The 12,317-nt window shown below is 42.5% G+C and overlaps 2 protein-coding genes across 9 annotated transcripts in view; both read left to right on the top strand.

Moving 5' to 3' along the window:
• LOC110486064 overlaps positions 1-8,798 on the top strand; it is a 31,939-nt gene extending 23,141 nt beyond the window's left edge. For 2 of the 3 annotated variants that reach the window (XM_036940717.1, XM_021557383.2), the window contains 6 exons: positions 92-309; positions 506-689; positions 879-1,037; positions 1,398-1,730; positions 3,552-5,252; positions 7,262-8,798. In XM_036940717.1, coding sequence (XP_036796612.1) covers positions 92-309; positions 506-689; positions 879-1,037; positions 1,398-1,730; positions 3,552-5,228 — 2,571 coding nt within the window. In that variant the 3' untranslated portion in view covers positions 5,229-5,252; positions 7,262-8,798. The remainder of the gene's footprint in view (positions 1-91; positions 310-505; positions 690-878; positions 1,038-1,397; positions 1,731-3,551; positions 5,253-7,261) is intronic. The other variant, XM_036940716.1, reaches the window with a different exon arrangement.
• A 539-nt stretch (positions 8,799-9,337) lies between these two features.
• Positions 9,338-12,317, top strand: part of LOC110486063 (signal-induced proliferation-associated 1-like protein 2) — a 110,205-nt gene continuing 107,225 nt past the window's right edge. For 4 of the 6 annotated variants that reach the window (XM_036940713.1, XM_036940712.1, XM_036940711.1 and 1 more), the window contains exon 1: positions 9,340-9,567. The gene's annotated coding sequence lies outside the window, so the exon portion shown is untranslated. Of the gene's footprint in view, positions 9,568-12,317 lie in introns of all 6 variants that reach the window. The other 2 variants (XM_036940715.1, XM_036940714.1) reach the window with 2 other exon arrangements.

The raw sequence follows: 12,317 nt of genomic DNA, 5'->3' as shown, positions 1-12,317 counted from the left end.
CTTAAACTCTGATACAAAAATATTCAACTCACCTGCGAGAGTGTAATTGTTCCACATACAGTATAAAACATACAGTATGATCTTCTTTCAGAGGGACTATCAGGTCATAAAAGAGGAGGTGGGGGAGATTGAGGGACTGGCTTCGCAACTACAGGTCCTCCTACCTGAGATGGCAGGGGCTTTGGGGGAGAACGTCCATGCGACCCAGCAAGCTTGGCAGGAGTTGGGCTGGAGCATCGCAGAGAACCAATGCAACCTCCAACAATTTCGGCAACTGCAAGATTTTCTTAGGGCCTACCTGGCCATGATGTAAGGGATTACACATACAGTGTGATGTCAAATATTGTTCTTGGTACAATTGGTTCAACTGGAATGTTGTGCCTGTTTTGTCCTGAATAATGTACATGTATATGTTTAGTGCTCATGAATGCTTATTGTAATAACCAATTTACCTACTGAGCCCCCCCCCCCCCCCCCCCCCCCCTCTCCTCTCCCTCCCATACAGCTCATGGACAGAGGACACACAGACTTGCATTTTCTCAGAGGCTTCAGCCCAGCAGTGGAGATTGGCAGAATTGAGTGTTCCATCTGAGCTGGATCTGAGGATAGAGCAGAAGTTTGACGAGTTTGACAAGCTCGCTGCTGCTGGGCAGAAGCTTATCAAGGAGCGACATCACTTGGCAGATATTGTGAGTTATTTTACAACAGGGGTCACAAACATATTTTGCCCTGTGGACCACAGCCTTTGAAAAGACTGTGATTAATAAAATTATTTTGTACTTTCACTTGTTTTAAAAATGGAACTAGTCTAGTTGCACAAACCCCAAATGACCCAACCATTAGAAGGGACTGAATTTATCTGGCAACTGTTTCTACAGATAAAGGAGAGGACTGAGGAACTGCAAAGCATGCTGGGATGGATCCTGGTGTACTGGAGGGCACAGAAAGACCAGCTGGGTCGGGAGAGGTCAGGGGATTCAAGAAGAAGTGATGCCCCTCAGGGAGACGCAAGCAGATTTTCACAAGGCCAACCCCAGGTAGGATATCCCTGCTACTCCTTAAAAAAATGTATTATAATAATAAACAATAAAAGGATATCCCTGCTTTCACGTCAATACGATATTCATTTGTTATAACAAATTATTTCAGAACAATACCACTGTTCTCTATTAGAATTCAACACATTTAATGCACTGAACTACATCGCTGTGGTGAAGCTACTGCATACATGTGTAATGTGTATAGAAGACCAAGTGCTTTCTGACGATATTCAACCTGCCCAAATCTTGGCAAAATATGCTCCTAAGGATCAAGGCTTATTGCACAAAACCTAAAAATAATTTTAAAAAATACTTGAAATAGGAGTTATTGAAGAAAATCTTTGGTTTTCTTTGCAGAATCTATCCTCTCTGGCAGAACACAAGTCCTCGGAAAGACTGTCCACAAAGCACAGGCTGATGGTGGCGAGCCGGTTTGAAGGACCACAAAAATCCCAACCGGGGATAGGTCACCATGGAGAAAACTTTGCCAAGCTGGTAAACGTCACACCACACGTCCCCTTGGCTGTGGCAGTAAATTCGCCCAGCATTATCCTTGAAGAGCCCTGTGCTACTGTCACCCCACTGGGCAGCAGCATCAACCTCATCCTCAGTTTTGACCAACAGCCACCAGGGGGCAGTCTGCAACAGGGGCCAGTGGAGGCAAGGCAGGCAGTGGAACCTGTGCATAGGGTGAGTACAGATCACCACATATTCATATCTACATACCACAAGACAACATCATCCAAATTAAAAGGGAGGATGCAAAGTTTTGGACAACAGTCAAATTTGAATTATGTTGCTGTAGATGTCTGTAAGCAGGTAGTTGAACAACGTGTACGATGATGTTATACTGTCAAGTCTACCTAAAAGGCACAAATACACAACATGGCCAAATGTATGTGGACACCCCTTCAAATTAGTGGATTCGGCTATTTCAGCCCCAGACCATGTATAAAATTGAGCACACCGCCATGCAATGTCCGTAGACAAACATTGGCAGTAGAATGGCTTATACTGAAGAGCTCAGTGACATTCCATGTGGCACCGTCATAGGATGCCACCTTCCAAACAAGTCAGTTTGAACATTTCTGCCCTGCTAGAGCTGCCCTGGTCAACTGTAAGTGGAAACGTCTAGAAGCAACAACGGCTCAGCCGCAAAGTGGTTGGCCCCACAAGCTCACAGAACGGACCGCCGAGTGCTGAAGCGCGGAAAAATCGTCTGTCCTCAGTTGCAACATTCACTATCGAGTTCCAAACTGCCTCTGGAAGCTACGTCAGCGCAAGAACTGTTTGTCGGGAGCTTCATGAAATGGATTTCCATGGCCGAGCAGCTGCACACACACACTTCACCATCTGGCAGTCCGACAAACAAATCGGGGTTTGGCGGATACCAGGGGAACGCTACCTGCCCCAATGCATAGTGTCAACTGTAACGTTTGGGGGAAGAGGAATAATGGTCTGGGGCTGTTTTCCATGGTTCAGCCAAGGCCCCTTAGCTACAGGGAAGGGAAATCTTAACCCTACAGCATACAATGACACTCTAGACACTCTAGTGGGAAATTCCAGTCCTCGGGGGCCTGATTGGTGTCACAGTTTTGCACCAGCTAACACACCTGACTCCAATAATCACCTAATCATGATCTTCAGTTTAGAATGCAATTTGATTAATCAGCTGTGTTTGCTAGGGATGTAGAAAAAGTGTGACACCAATCAGGCCCCAGAGGATTGAAGTTGCCCACCTCTGTTCTAGATGATTGGTTAACTTCAACTTTGTGGCAACAATTTGGGGAAGGCCCTTTCCAGTTTAAGCATGACAATGACCCCATGCACAAAGTGAGGTCCATACAGAAATGGTTTGTCGAGATCGGTGTGGAAGAACTTGACTGGTCTGCAGAGAGCCCTGAACTCAAGCCCATCTAACACCTTTAGGATGAATTGAAATGCCAACTGCGAGCCAGGTCTAATCAGTGCACGACCTCACTAATGTTCTTATTGCTGAATGGAAGCAAGTCCCCGCAGCAATGTTCCAACATCTAGTGAAAAGCCTTCCCAGAAGAGTGGAGGCTGTTATAGCAGCAAAAGTGGGGACCAACTCCATATTAATGCCCATGATTTTAGAATGAGATGTTCGACGAGCAGGTGTCCACATACTTTTGGCCATGTAGTGTATTTTAGCACAAAACATCTAGTAGAACCTCAAGACTTTCAGGCACATTTCTATTGTGTTTATCTTAAAAAGCTTTAGACTGGGATAGGGAGAGCTGATCCTAATGGCCTAGAGCAGCTATTAGTAAAGGAATGTGCTGTAAGATTTCTGTAAGGTCCCCCATTCCAGAAGTGGTGTTTCATCAACTTGGCTCACACTCAGTGGATTAGTAATGGTCAAGCCATTGCCACTGCAGCTGGGACCACCTCAGACCATGTGATTTTGATAAGTTTTGCAGAATTTGTGATCCCACATTTTGCTGAGTTTTGTATTTTAATACATCCAATTATCTTAATCTTTTTCAGGTGAGCACCTATCTGCAAGTCACAGATGGAAGTCCTGTTTTTGAAGAGGTGGCATCGCCTCATATCACAGACACGAGCCACGTGTCGACCACCGTTTCCACAAGCTCAACCAACGCCACTTTCATACCCCAAGTCAGGACTGTCTTGCTCCCCACCTTACCCAGAACCAGTTCCACCTCTACCTTAAACCTGAAGGGACCAATGAAGAGGAGGAAGAAAATTACACACAGGCACACTGTGACTGGCATTGTCGGAATGCCCAAGCCGGAGGGGGTTACTACCGTGCCCATCGGCGCCACACACAGAGCCTACACCTGGCCACTGGAGGATAAGAAGGAATGCCATGCCAAGCAAGGGAGTCCAGTTAATACAGAACTCCAACTGTATATCAAAAATAATTCTGTGGTGAGTGTCATAGATGGAAACTCTTCAGACACATCAAGCATTCCTACCGTTCCTACCATCCAGGGGCATTTCTTGCATGGGCCCAATGAGATGACAATTAGGCAAGACAAGAGCCACTATGGCGTTATCCCTCTTGGGTCGATGTTGAGCTTTGACCTACCCAAGGATTGGGGGAAAATCTCACAGATAGGTGCAAAAGACCTCACAACAGAGAAAGTGCCTTCTGAAGCCAATGGGGACCATGCCAGTCCCCCTTTGAATCTGTATATCTCAAACACACTTGGTCAGACTCACGAATCGTCCAAAGTAATTGGACAGACTTTCACCCTCAGTCCAGAGAAGGAAAGGCATCTTGAAGCTGATGGGGAACATGACAGTCCGAATGGTTCACCTTCGATTCTGTGTAGACCGCCAGGATCAAATACACTCAGTCTAACTCAGAAAGTGATTGGGCAGAATTTCACCCTCAGTCCAGGGGAGGAAAGTATCTGCAAAACAGGGGACTTTGCTGGTCAAAATGGTTCACCTTTGAATCTATACAAATTGGCAGACTCAAACACACTCAGTCAGACTCACAAAGTGATTGGACATACTTTCACCCTCAGTCCGAAAGAGGAAAGGAGCTGCGAAACAGCAAGGCAGGACTCGCAGAAGGTGAGCGCAGAGTCTGTTTCTCTTTTGGTTCCTGAGAAAGATGACGTCTATCACGACCTAAGATGCGCCACAAGGAGTCCTGCCCTTGCAGCTGGACATGAGAACATTTTCTCCAGCACTGTTGGTATCCACGATGAGGATAAGGTTGAGGTTTCTATTCCAGTGGCCATTTTGGACTCTAACAAGCAACGCACTGAACCAAACTGCAGGAGCTCGATGCATGACCACACCCGCACTGAACCGTCACAGAACCACAAGCACAACTGTTTAAGTGTTCACACTAAGATTCAAGACCTCAATAACCACATATACTTCCCTTCTGCAAAGAGGCAATTCACTTTCCAAAGTGCACTTAGAGTTGTAGAGATCAAGGTCTTGTCTACTGTGTCTGAAGACTCCACATGGATGGGTGTGCGCAGGTCTGGACGAGTCATTGTGTGCTCTGAGGACAACTGTTGCGTGTGCTCCGACAGCTCCACACCAATGATGGTATTGGAAAAAGAAACTTCACCCAAAAGAGAACCAGATCATATTCATCCTGATCATTGGCAGTTTGAGGAGGAGGAAGAGGAGCTGGAGGATATTTGGAATGGCACAGACCGGGAAAGAGCGCCTTGAATTACTGTGGTCCAAAAATACGAGGTATTTAGATCAACAAAAGTGTCCATCTTATATTTGTATATATCTGCACTCATAGCACACACACACACTGCATCTGCAATAGTGTAATATACATACATTCTTGCATTAATATTTCCACACACAAACCAGCTGATTTCATACTGCAAAGTGTAGCCTAAGTAAATACAGTGGGGCAAAAAAGTATTTAGTCAGCCACCAATTGTGCAAGTTCTCCCACTTAAAAAGATGAGAGGCCTGTAATTTTCATCATAGGTACACTTCAACTATGACAGAAAAATGAGAATTAAAACATCCAGAAAATCACATTGTAGGATTTGTTATGAATTTATTTGCAAATTATGATGGAAAATAAGTATTTGGTCAATAACAAAAGTTTCTCAATACTTTGTTATATACCCTTTGTTGGCAATGACAGAGGTCAAACGTTTTCTGTAAGTCTTCACAAGGTTTTCACACGCTGTTGCTGGTATTTTGGCCCATTCCTACATGCAGATCTCCTCTAGAGCAGTGATGTTTTGGGGCTGTTGTTGGGCAACACGGACTTTCAACTCCCTCCAAAGAGGGGGTTCTATGGGGTTGAGATCTGGAGACTGGCTAAGCCACTCCAGGACCTTGAAATGCTTCTTACGAAGCCCCTCCTTCGTTGCCCGGGCGGTGTGTATGGGATCATTGTCATGCTGAAAGACCCAGCCACGTTTCATTTTCAATGCCCTTGCTGATGGAAGGAGGTTTTCACTCAAAATCTCACGATACATGGCCCCATTCATTCTTTCCTTTACACGGATTAGTCGTCCTGGTCCCTTTGCAGAAAAACAGCCCCAAAGCATGATGTTTCCACCCCCATGCTTCACAGTAGGTATGGTGTTCTTTGGATGCAACTCAGCATTCTTTGTCCTCCAAACACAACGAGTTGAGTTTTTACCAAAAAGTTATATTTTGGTTTCATCTGACCATATGACATTCTCCCAATCTTCTTCTGGATGATCCAAATGCTCTCTAGCAAACTTCAGACGGGCCTGGACATGTACTGGCTTAAGCAGGGGGACACGTCTGGCACTGCAGGATTTGAGTCCCTGGCGGCGTAGTGTGTTACTGATGGTAGGCTTTGTTACTTTGGTCCCAGCTCTCTGCAGGTCATTCACAATGGCCCCCCGTGTGATTCTGGGATTTTTGCTCACCGTTCTTGTGATCATTTTGACCCCACGGGGTGAGATCTTGCGTGGAGCCCCAGATCGAGGGAGATTATCAGTGGTCTTGTATGTCTTCCATTTCCTAATAATTGCTCCCACAGTTGATTTCTTCAAACCAAGCTGCTTACCTATTGCAGATTCAGTCTTCCCAGCCTGGTGCAGGTCTACAATTTTGTTTCTGGTGTCCTTTGACAGCTCTTTGGTCTTGGCCATAGTGGAGTTTGGAGTGTGACTGTTTGAGGTTGTGGATAGGTGTCTTTTATACTGATAACAAGTTCAAACCGGTGCCATTAATACAGGTAACGAGTGGAGGACAGAGGAGCCGCTTAAAGAAGAAGTTACAAGTCTGTGAGAGCCAGAAATCTTGCTTGTTTGTAGGTGACTAAATACTTATTTTCCACCATAATTTGCAAATAAATTCATTAAAAATCCTACAACGTGATTTTAAGGATTTTTTTCTTCTAATTTTGTCTGTCAAAGTTTAAGTGTACCTATGATGAAAATTTACAAGCCTCTCATCTTTTTAAGTGGGAGAACTTGCACAATTGGTTGCTGACTAAATACTTTTTTGCCCCACTGTAAGTAACATTGATTTAGATATCAGACTTTTACATTTCAATTCTAAATCAAGTTCTACATGGACACCACATTAGGAAAAGCTTGAAGTGTATGCATGTCTGTTTTAACACAGATAACACCTTTTGATACAGCCTGAACATTCTGAGTGAACAATTGTCTGAAAGAGATTGAACTGGTTTTGCCTTGAAAAACTCCATTTGAATCTTCAATGTATTCTCATGTTCCTTCTTCTCCCACCAGGTGGTGCCCATGCCACACTGAAGCACAGACCAGTGACCAACCAGCCAGAGATTAAAGTGTCCCTAAACGAATAGCGTCTCAGAGTAGGAGTGCTGATCTAGGATTAGTTTGCTTTTTTTTTTAGATCATAATGAATAAGATTATATGACAGATCCTAGATCAGCACTCCTACTCTGAGATGCTTTGTGGGATTCGGACCCAGATCTATGATCAGTTTTTTCTCCCCCTTTTCCAATCTTGACTCCAAATGGACTTTTACTTCACATTGTCTCAGTGACATTAGAGGACTATCGTGTGCAAGCAGCAGTGGTGGAAAAGTACTCAATTGTCATACCTTAATAGAAAATGACTCAAGTCAAAGTCACACAGTAAACTATTACTTGAGTAAAAGTCCAAAAGGTATTTGGTTTTAAATATACTTAAGTATCAAAAGTAAATTGAATTGCTAAAATGTAATTTTTTGTTGTTGTTGGTATTAAGCAAAAAATGTACTTTTTTTGTGTTGGTATTAAGCAAACCAGATGGCACAATAATAAAACAAATGTTTTAATTGACGGATAGTACTTTGGATGTCAAAAAGGGTAAAAAGTACATTATTGTCTTTAGGAATGTAGTGAAGAACAATTAAAAGTGGGCAAAAATATAAATAGTAAAGTACAGATATCCCCCCCAAAATACTTAAGTACTTTACACCACCTGCAAGCAGTCTGCAAGAATCTCACTACAGGAGACTGAAAACATCCATACAAGACCAAAGTAGTCATGCATGTACTGTTCTTCAATAAGGGAAATTAGACAGAATTCCCCATATTCAACTCTTACCTGTGATTTTGACTTGGTATCCTCAACCCTTTTTTTTAACCCTTATTTTACCAGGTAAGTTGAACACATTCTCATTTACAGCAACGACCTGGGGAATAGTTACATGGGAGAGGAGGGGGTGATGAATGAGCCAATTGGAAGCTGGGGATGATTAGGTGGCCATGATGGTATGAGGGCCAGATTGGGAATTTAGCCAGGACATCGGGGGTTAACACCCCTACTCTTATAAGTGCCATGGGATCTTTAGAGACCACAGAGAGTCAGGACATCCCATACTAAACGTCCCATACCACAGATGGATTTCCACTCAATAATTGATGGATGTCAATGGACAATGGAGGGCCGAAGCACTACAATCTTTGTGACTCTTTACATTGGTTACTGGCTGTTACCATGACTTGACTGCCTGATACAACATACAATACACATTACTGTATTGAAGCAATCAGACACTTGATGCAGGGTCACAAATAGTGCAATACACTGAACTGAATAGACTTACCCCATTGAATACCATACAAGACGATCAAAATGTATTTGCTCCTTCTCTTTAATGCCACTTTGGTGTCTGATTTCTTTCAACTGTGTATGAATTGCATGCAGGGCACATAAAGAAAGAACTGCCATTGATACCTATTTTAATCTGCTGTACAGTAGACTATCATTTATAATTGTAATCACTTTTGTAAAGAAAAAATAAATAAGTCAAAGATAATTTGCAGTCTCAGTTCATATTGAATTGAAGTGGTTTGTCCGTTTATTAGTTGTAATAGAGAAACCTATTTCAGGTTATCACGAAGAAGTTCAACCTCTCATACTCTTTCAATGAATTTGAAGTATCTAGGAAGATTGCCTTTACGAGTAGACATTTTAGATGGTCAGGCTCAGATATATTCACTTTATTATTGTTACAAAAAGCAAGACAACTTGTAGTCCAATTCGTGGCTGTGCAAACTTCCAGTTGGGGCCAGTAATAGACCATTTAAGAGCCTTCATTTAGATAGGCTACTTTATGTGGACACAATGTGGACCAATGTGAATTCATTGTCGAGCAGTACAGGAAAGATAACGTGTCACTACTATTACTTATGCTCATGTTTTCATTACTGTATTCTGTATGATTTTACTCATTCTTTCTGCATTATTTGTGTCTATGTTTCAGCAATTACAAGTGATGATTGACATCTCAGAGAACAAACGAGCAATAACGTCACGGTAGGCCAGCCTATCCTTAAACAAATGACCGCATGGGATAGGCGGGACTTCTGCCGATGCTGCCAGCGCGACTCAACAGAAACTAGTTGTATAGACAGACACAGCTAGGCCTATTGATACAGTTCATGAATTGTAGGGCCGGGGCTTTGTCTAGTTGCAATTGCAAAAAGTAATTGGTAAACACAGTTTATTCTTCAACTAGGATGTTAAGCCTTCAAGTTAATCGTTTTGGATAAAATGGGATTGGAGTTATCTAGATCTCGTCTGAGGTAAGATCTTTTTTGTTGTTTAAGTAATTCGATTAAAGTAGCCACATTTATAAGAATTACACTTTGGCATGAATTGGTATTGTTCAAATGGTATCATAACTGAATGCAACTTTAAAAGTCGGCCTGACCATCTAAATCTGGTGTATAATGGTAAAAACAACAGCGAGATCTGAAAAGGTTCTGCGATTCTATTGTGCTGTGAGTTCGCCCTCAACAGCGGGCTCTCTAGCCTAAATTACATTAACTTTTCATTAGAAGCAAAACACCGTTCATAAATTGTAAACTGGACTGATATTTTGAAGCCAGAATTGATACGATACGGCTTCTTGATATTGTACAAATAACAGCGCTAGTTCAACTTCTTTCCTTTGAGTCAAATGTTGATTGTTTGCAAAACTCACTGCATGTTATGTTGGGATTCAAAGGGAAGAGGTAAAAACGACTGTGGTGTGAAGTTGGTATACAAACATTTAGCCAAAATTATACTAACTTTTTTTGTGAATAATTCTATGAGAAACAGTGACATACACACCTAAAATGGTACATCCTATGTTGGTCTTTAAGTCAGGACAAGCTAAAGGCGTCCGCATACTTCCCGTCTGGAACAGTTCCTGCATGTATTATGACGACATTTTGTGACGTTTTCGGTCTTCGGCAAGGTTTTTTTCTGGTTGTTCGTGCACATATTTTTTTCTCGAGGCAAGCCGAACTCGGTTGAGGAAGATTGGGGATTGGTCAACAGTAGGGATTGTTCAGTTAAGTATTTGTAATTCAAGGAGAGACTAATTGTTTTTTATGCAAAAAAATTTACTTGAGAAAAACTGCACTAAACATAGTTAGATGTAAAATTGCCCAACTATGATCTCCTTGACAGAAAAGTGAAAATAATGACAGATTTCTTCAGTTATTTTAGATTAATTCAGACTATTTTGAGGAAGTGTATCTGGCTATGGTGTCTCAAGATGGACAAACAGTACTATTGTTGCTTTTTTTCTAGTTTTTCTAGCGAAGCACCCTAGTTTGGGACTCCTAGCAGAAGCATGCAGTAGGCTTAAAGGCCCCCATGCTTCCAGTGGAGAAATATTCGGAAACAGTTTGTGTATATATTATGACAACATTTTTTGATGTTTATGTTCATTTTGGACTTCAGCAAGGGTTTCTTCGTCTGTTCGTGCACACACAAAATATTGAGACGAGGCCTCCCGGGTGGCGCAGTGGATAAGGGCGCTGTACTGCAGCAGAGACTCTGGGTTCGTGCCCAGGCTCTGTCGTAACCGGCGCGATCGGGGAGCACAATTGGCCTAGCGTCGTCCGAGTTAGGGAGGGCTTGGCCGGTAGGGGTGTCTCATCGCACACCAGCGACTCCTGTGGCGGCCGTGAGCAGTGCGCTCTAACCAAGGTTGCCAGGTGCACAGTGTTTCCTCCAACACATTGGTGCGTCTGGCTTCCGGGTTGGATGCGCGCTGTGTTAAAAAGCAGTGCGGCTTGGTTGGGTTGTGTATCGGAGGACGCATGACTTTCAACTTGTTGTAGCGATGAGACAAGATAGTAGCTACTAAAACAATTGGATACCATGAAATTGGGGAGAAAAAGGGGTAAAAAAAATAAAATAAAGAAATTGAGATGAGCCGAATTTCGGGTAGTCGAAGTTTACGCCCCTTCGTCAGTCATTGTGTTCAGCAGTAGGGATTCTTAAATTAAGTGTTTGTCATTTAACGATAGACGACACGTTTTCATTCAGATTTTTTCACTTGAGAAAGACTGCACCAAAAAAGTTAGATGGATGTAAAATTGCGAGAGTACGATCTCCTTGACTAAAAAGTCCAAATGAATCACAGATTTCTTGAGTTATCTAAGATTCATTCGGACTATTTGAGGAAGTGAATGGCTACTGGCTATGGCGCCTCAAGATGGACAAACAGTACTTTTGCTGCTTTATTATTGTTTTTCAAGTGAAGGTCTTTAAAGGGAATATGTGAGCACACTCGTTTGGCTAGGTGCCAGCCGCACTGAAGCATGAAGAAACCTTAATAGTTAGCCCTTGATCATGACTCCGTTCCTTTACATTACATTACAAGTCATTGGATGAAGGTGTCATCTGTACTGGGGAGTTTTGTTAAGAGCCCTAACAGTCGTTCTGAACATTGACATGCATTGCTTGTGGTACAGTTTTGGAAGTACAATGACTTAATCATTCATATCAGCAAAAAAAAATCAATTTATACACAACCTTCTTATGGGGTTTGTGTTTACAGAAGAAATACGGAAGAGAGAGGGACCACTGTGCTATCTAGCATGCGCCGAACACCTGTGTGTAATGCCAGAAATGTCTCTAAAAAATACTGTCAGCTACAACTGTGATAAAGCTGGTTGAAACAGTGTGTTTTTTTGCATTTGTGAAAGTATTTTGTTGGGATAGGAAAGTAAAGCGGTTTGTTTTTCTAGAATTGTATTGCAATTGAGAATCAATTCCTGTTTGGATGGAGCATTTGGCTGTTTTGGCAGCCAGAGCTAGTCTACCTCCGAAAATAACACAAGGTCCTTTGACCTTTTAGGAGTAACGGCAATGTTAGGCTCCTTAAGAGTACATCTTGGGCTTGCTAATAGTAGGCCTACTATTGAAACAGATAAATAAGTCTGTCAACAGAGTCAGAAATTCACAGGTTTCAGATTTGCCCCATGTTTGTTTTTTTCTCTCAGGTTTACGCTCTCACACCTTTTTAAATAGAATATTTAGTTTTGTTGTTTTT

Source organism: Oncorhynchus mykiss, chromosome 13 (assembly GCF_013265735.2).
Source record: "Oncorhynchus mykiss isolate Arlee chromosome 13, USDA_OmykA_1.1, whole genome shotgun sequence".
NCBI classification, from domain to species: Eukaryota; Metazoa; Chordata; class Actinopteri; order Salmoniformes; family Salmonidae; genus Oncorhynchus; species Oncorhynchus mykiss.
Note: the sequence above shows the minus strand (reverse complement) of the source record. Positions and strands in the feature narration are given on the sequence as shown.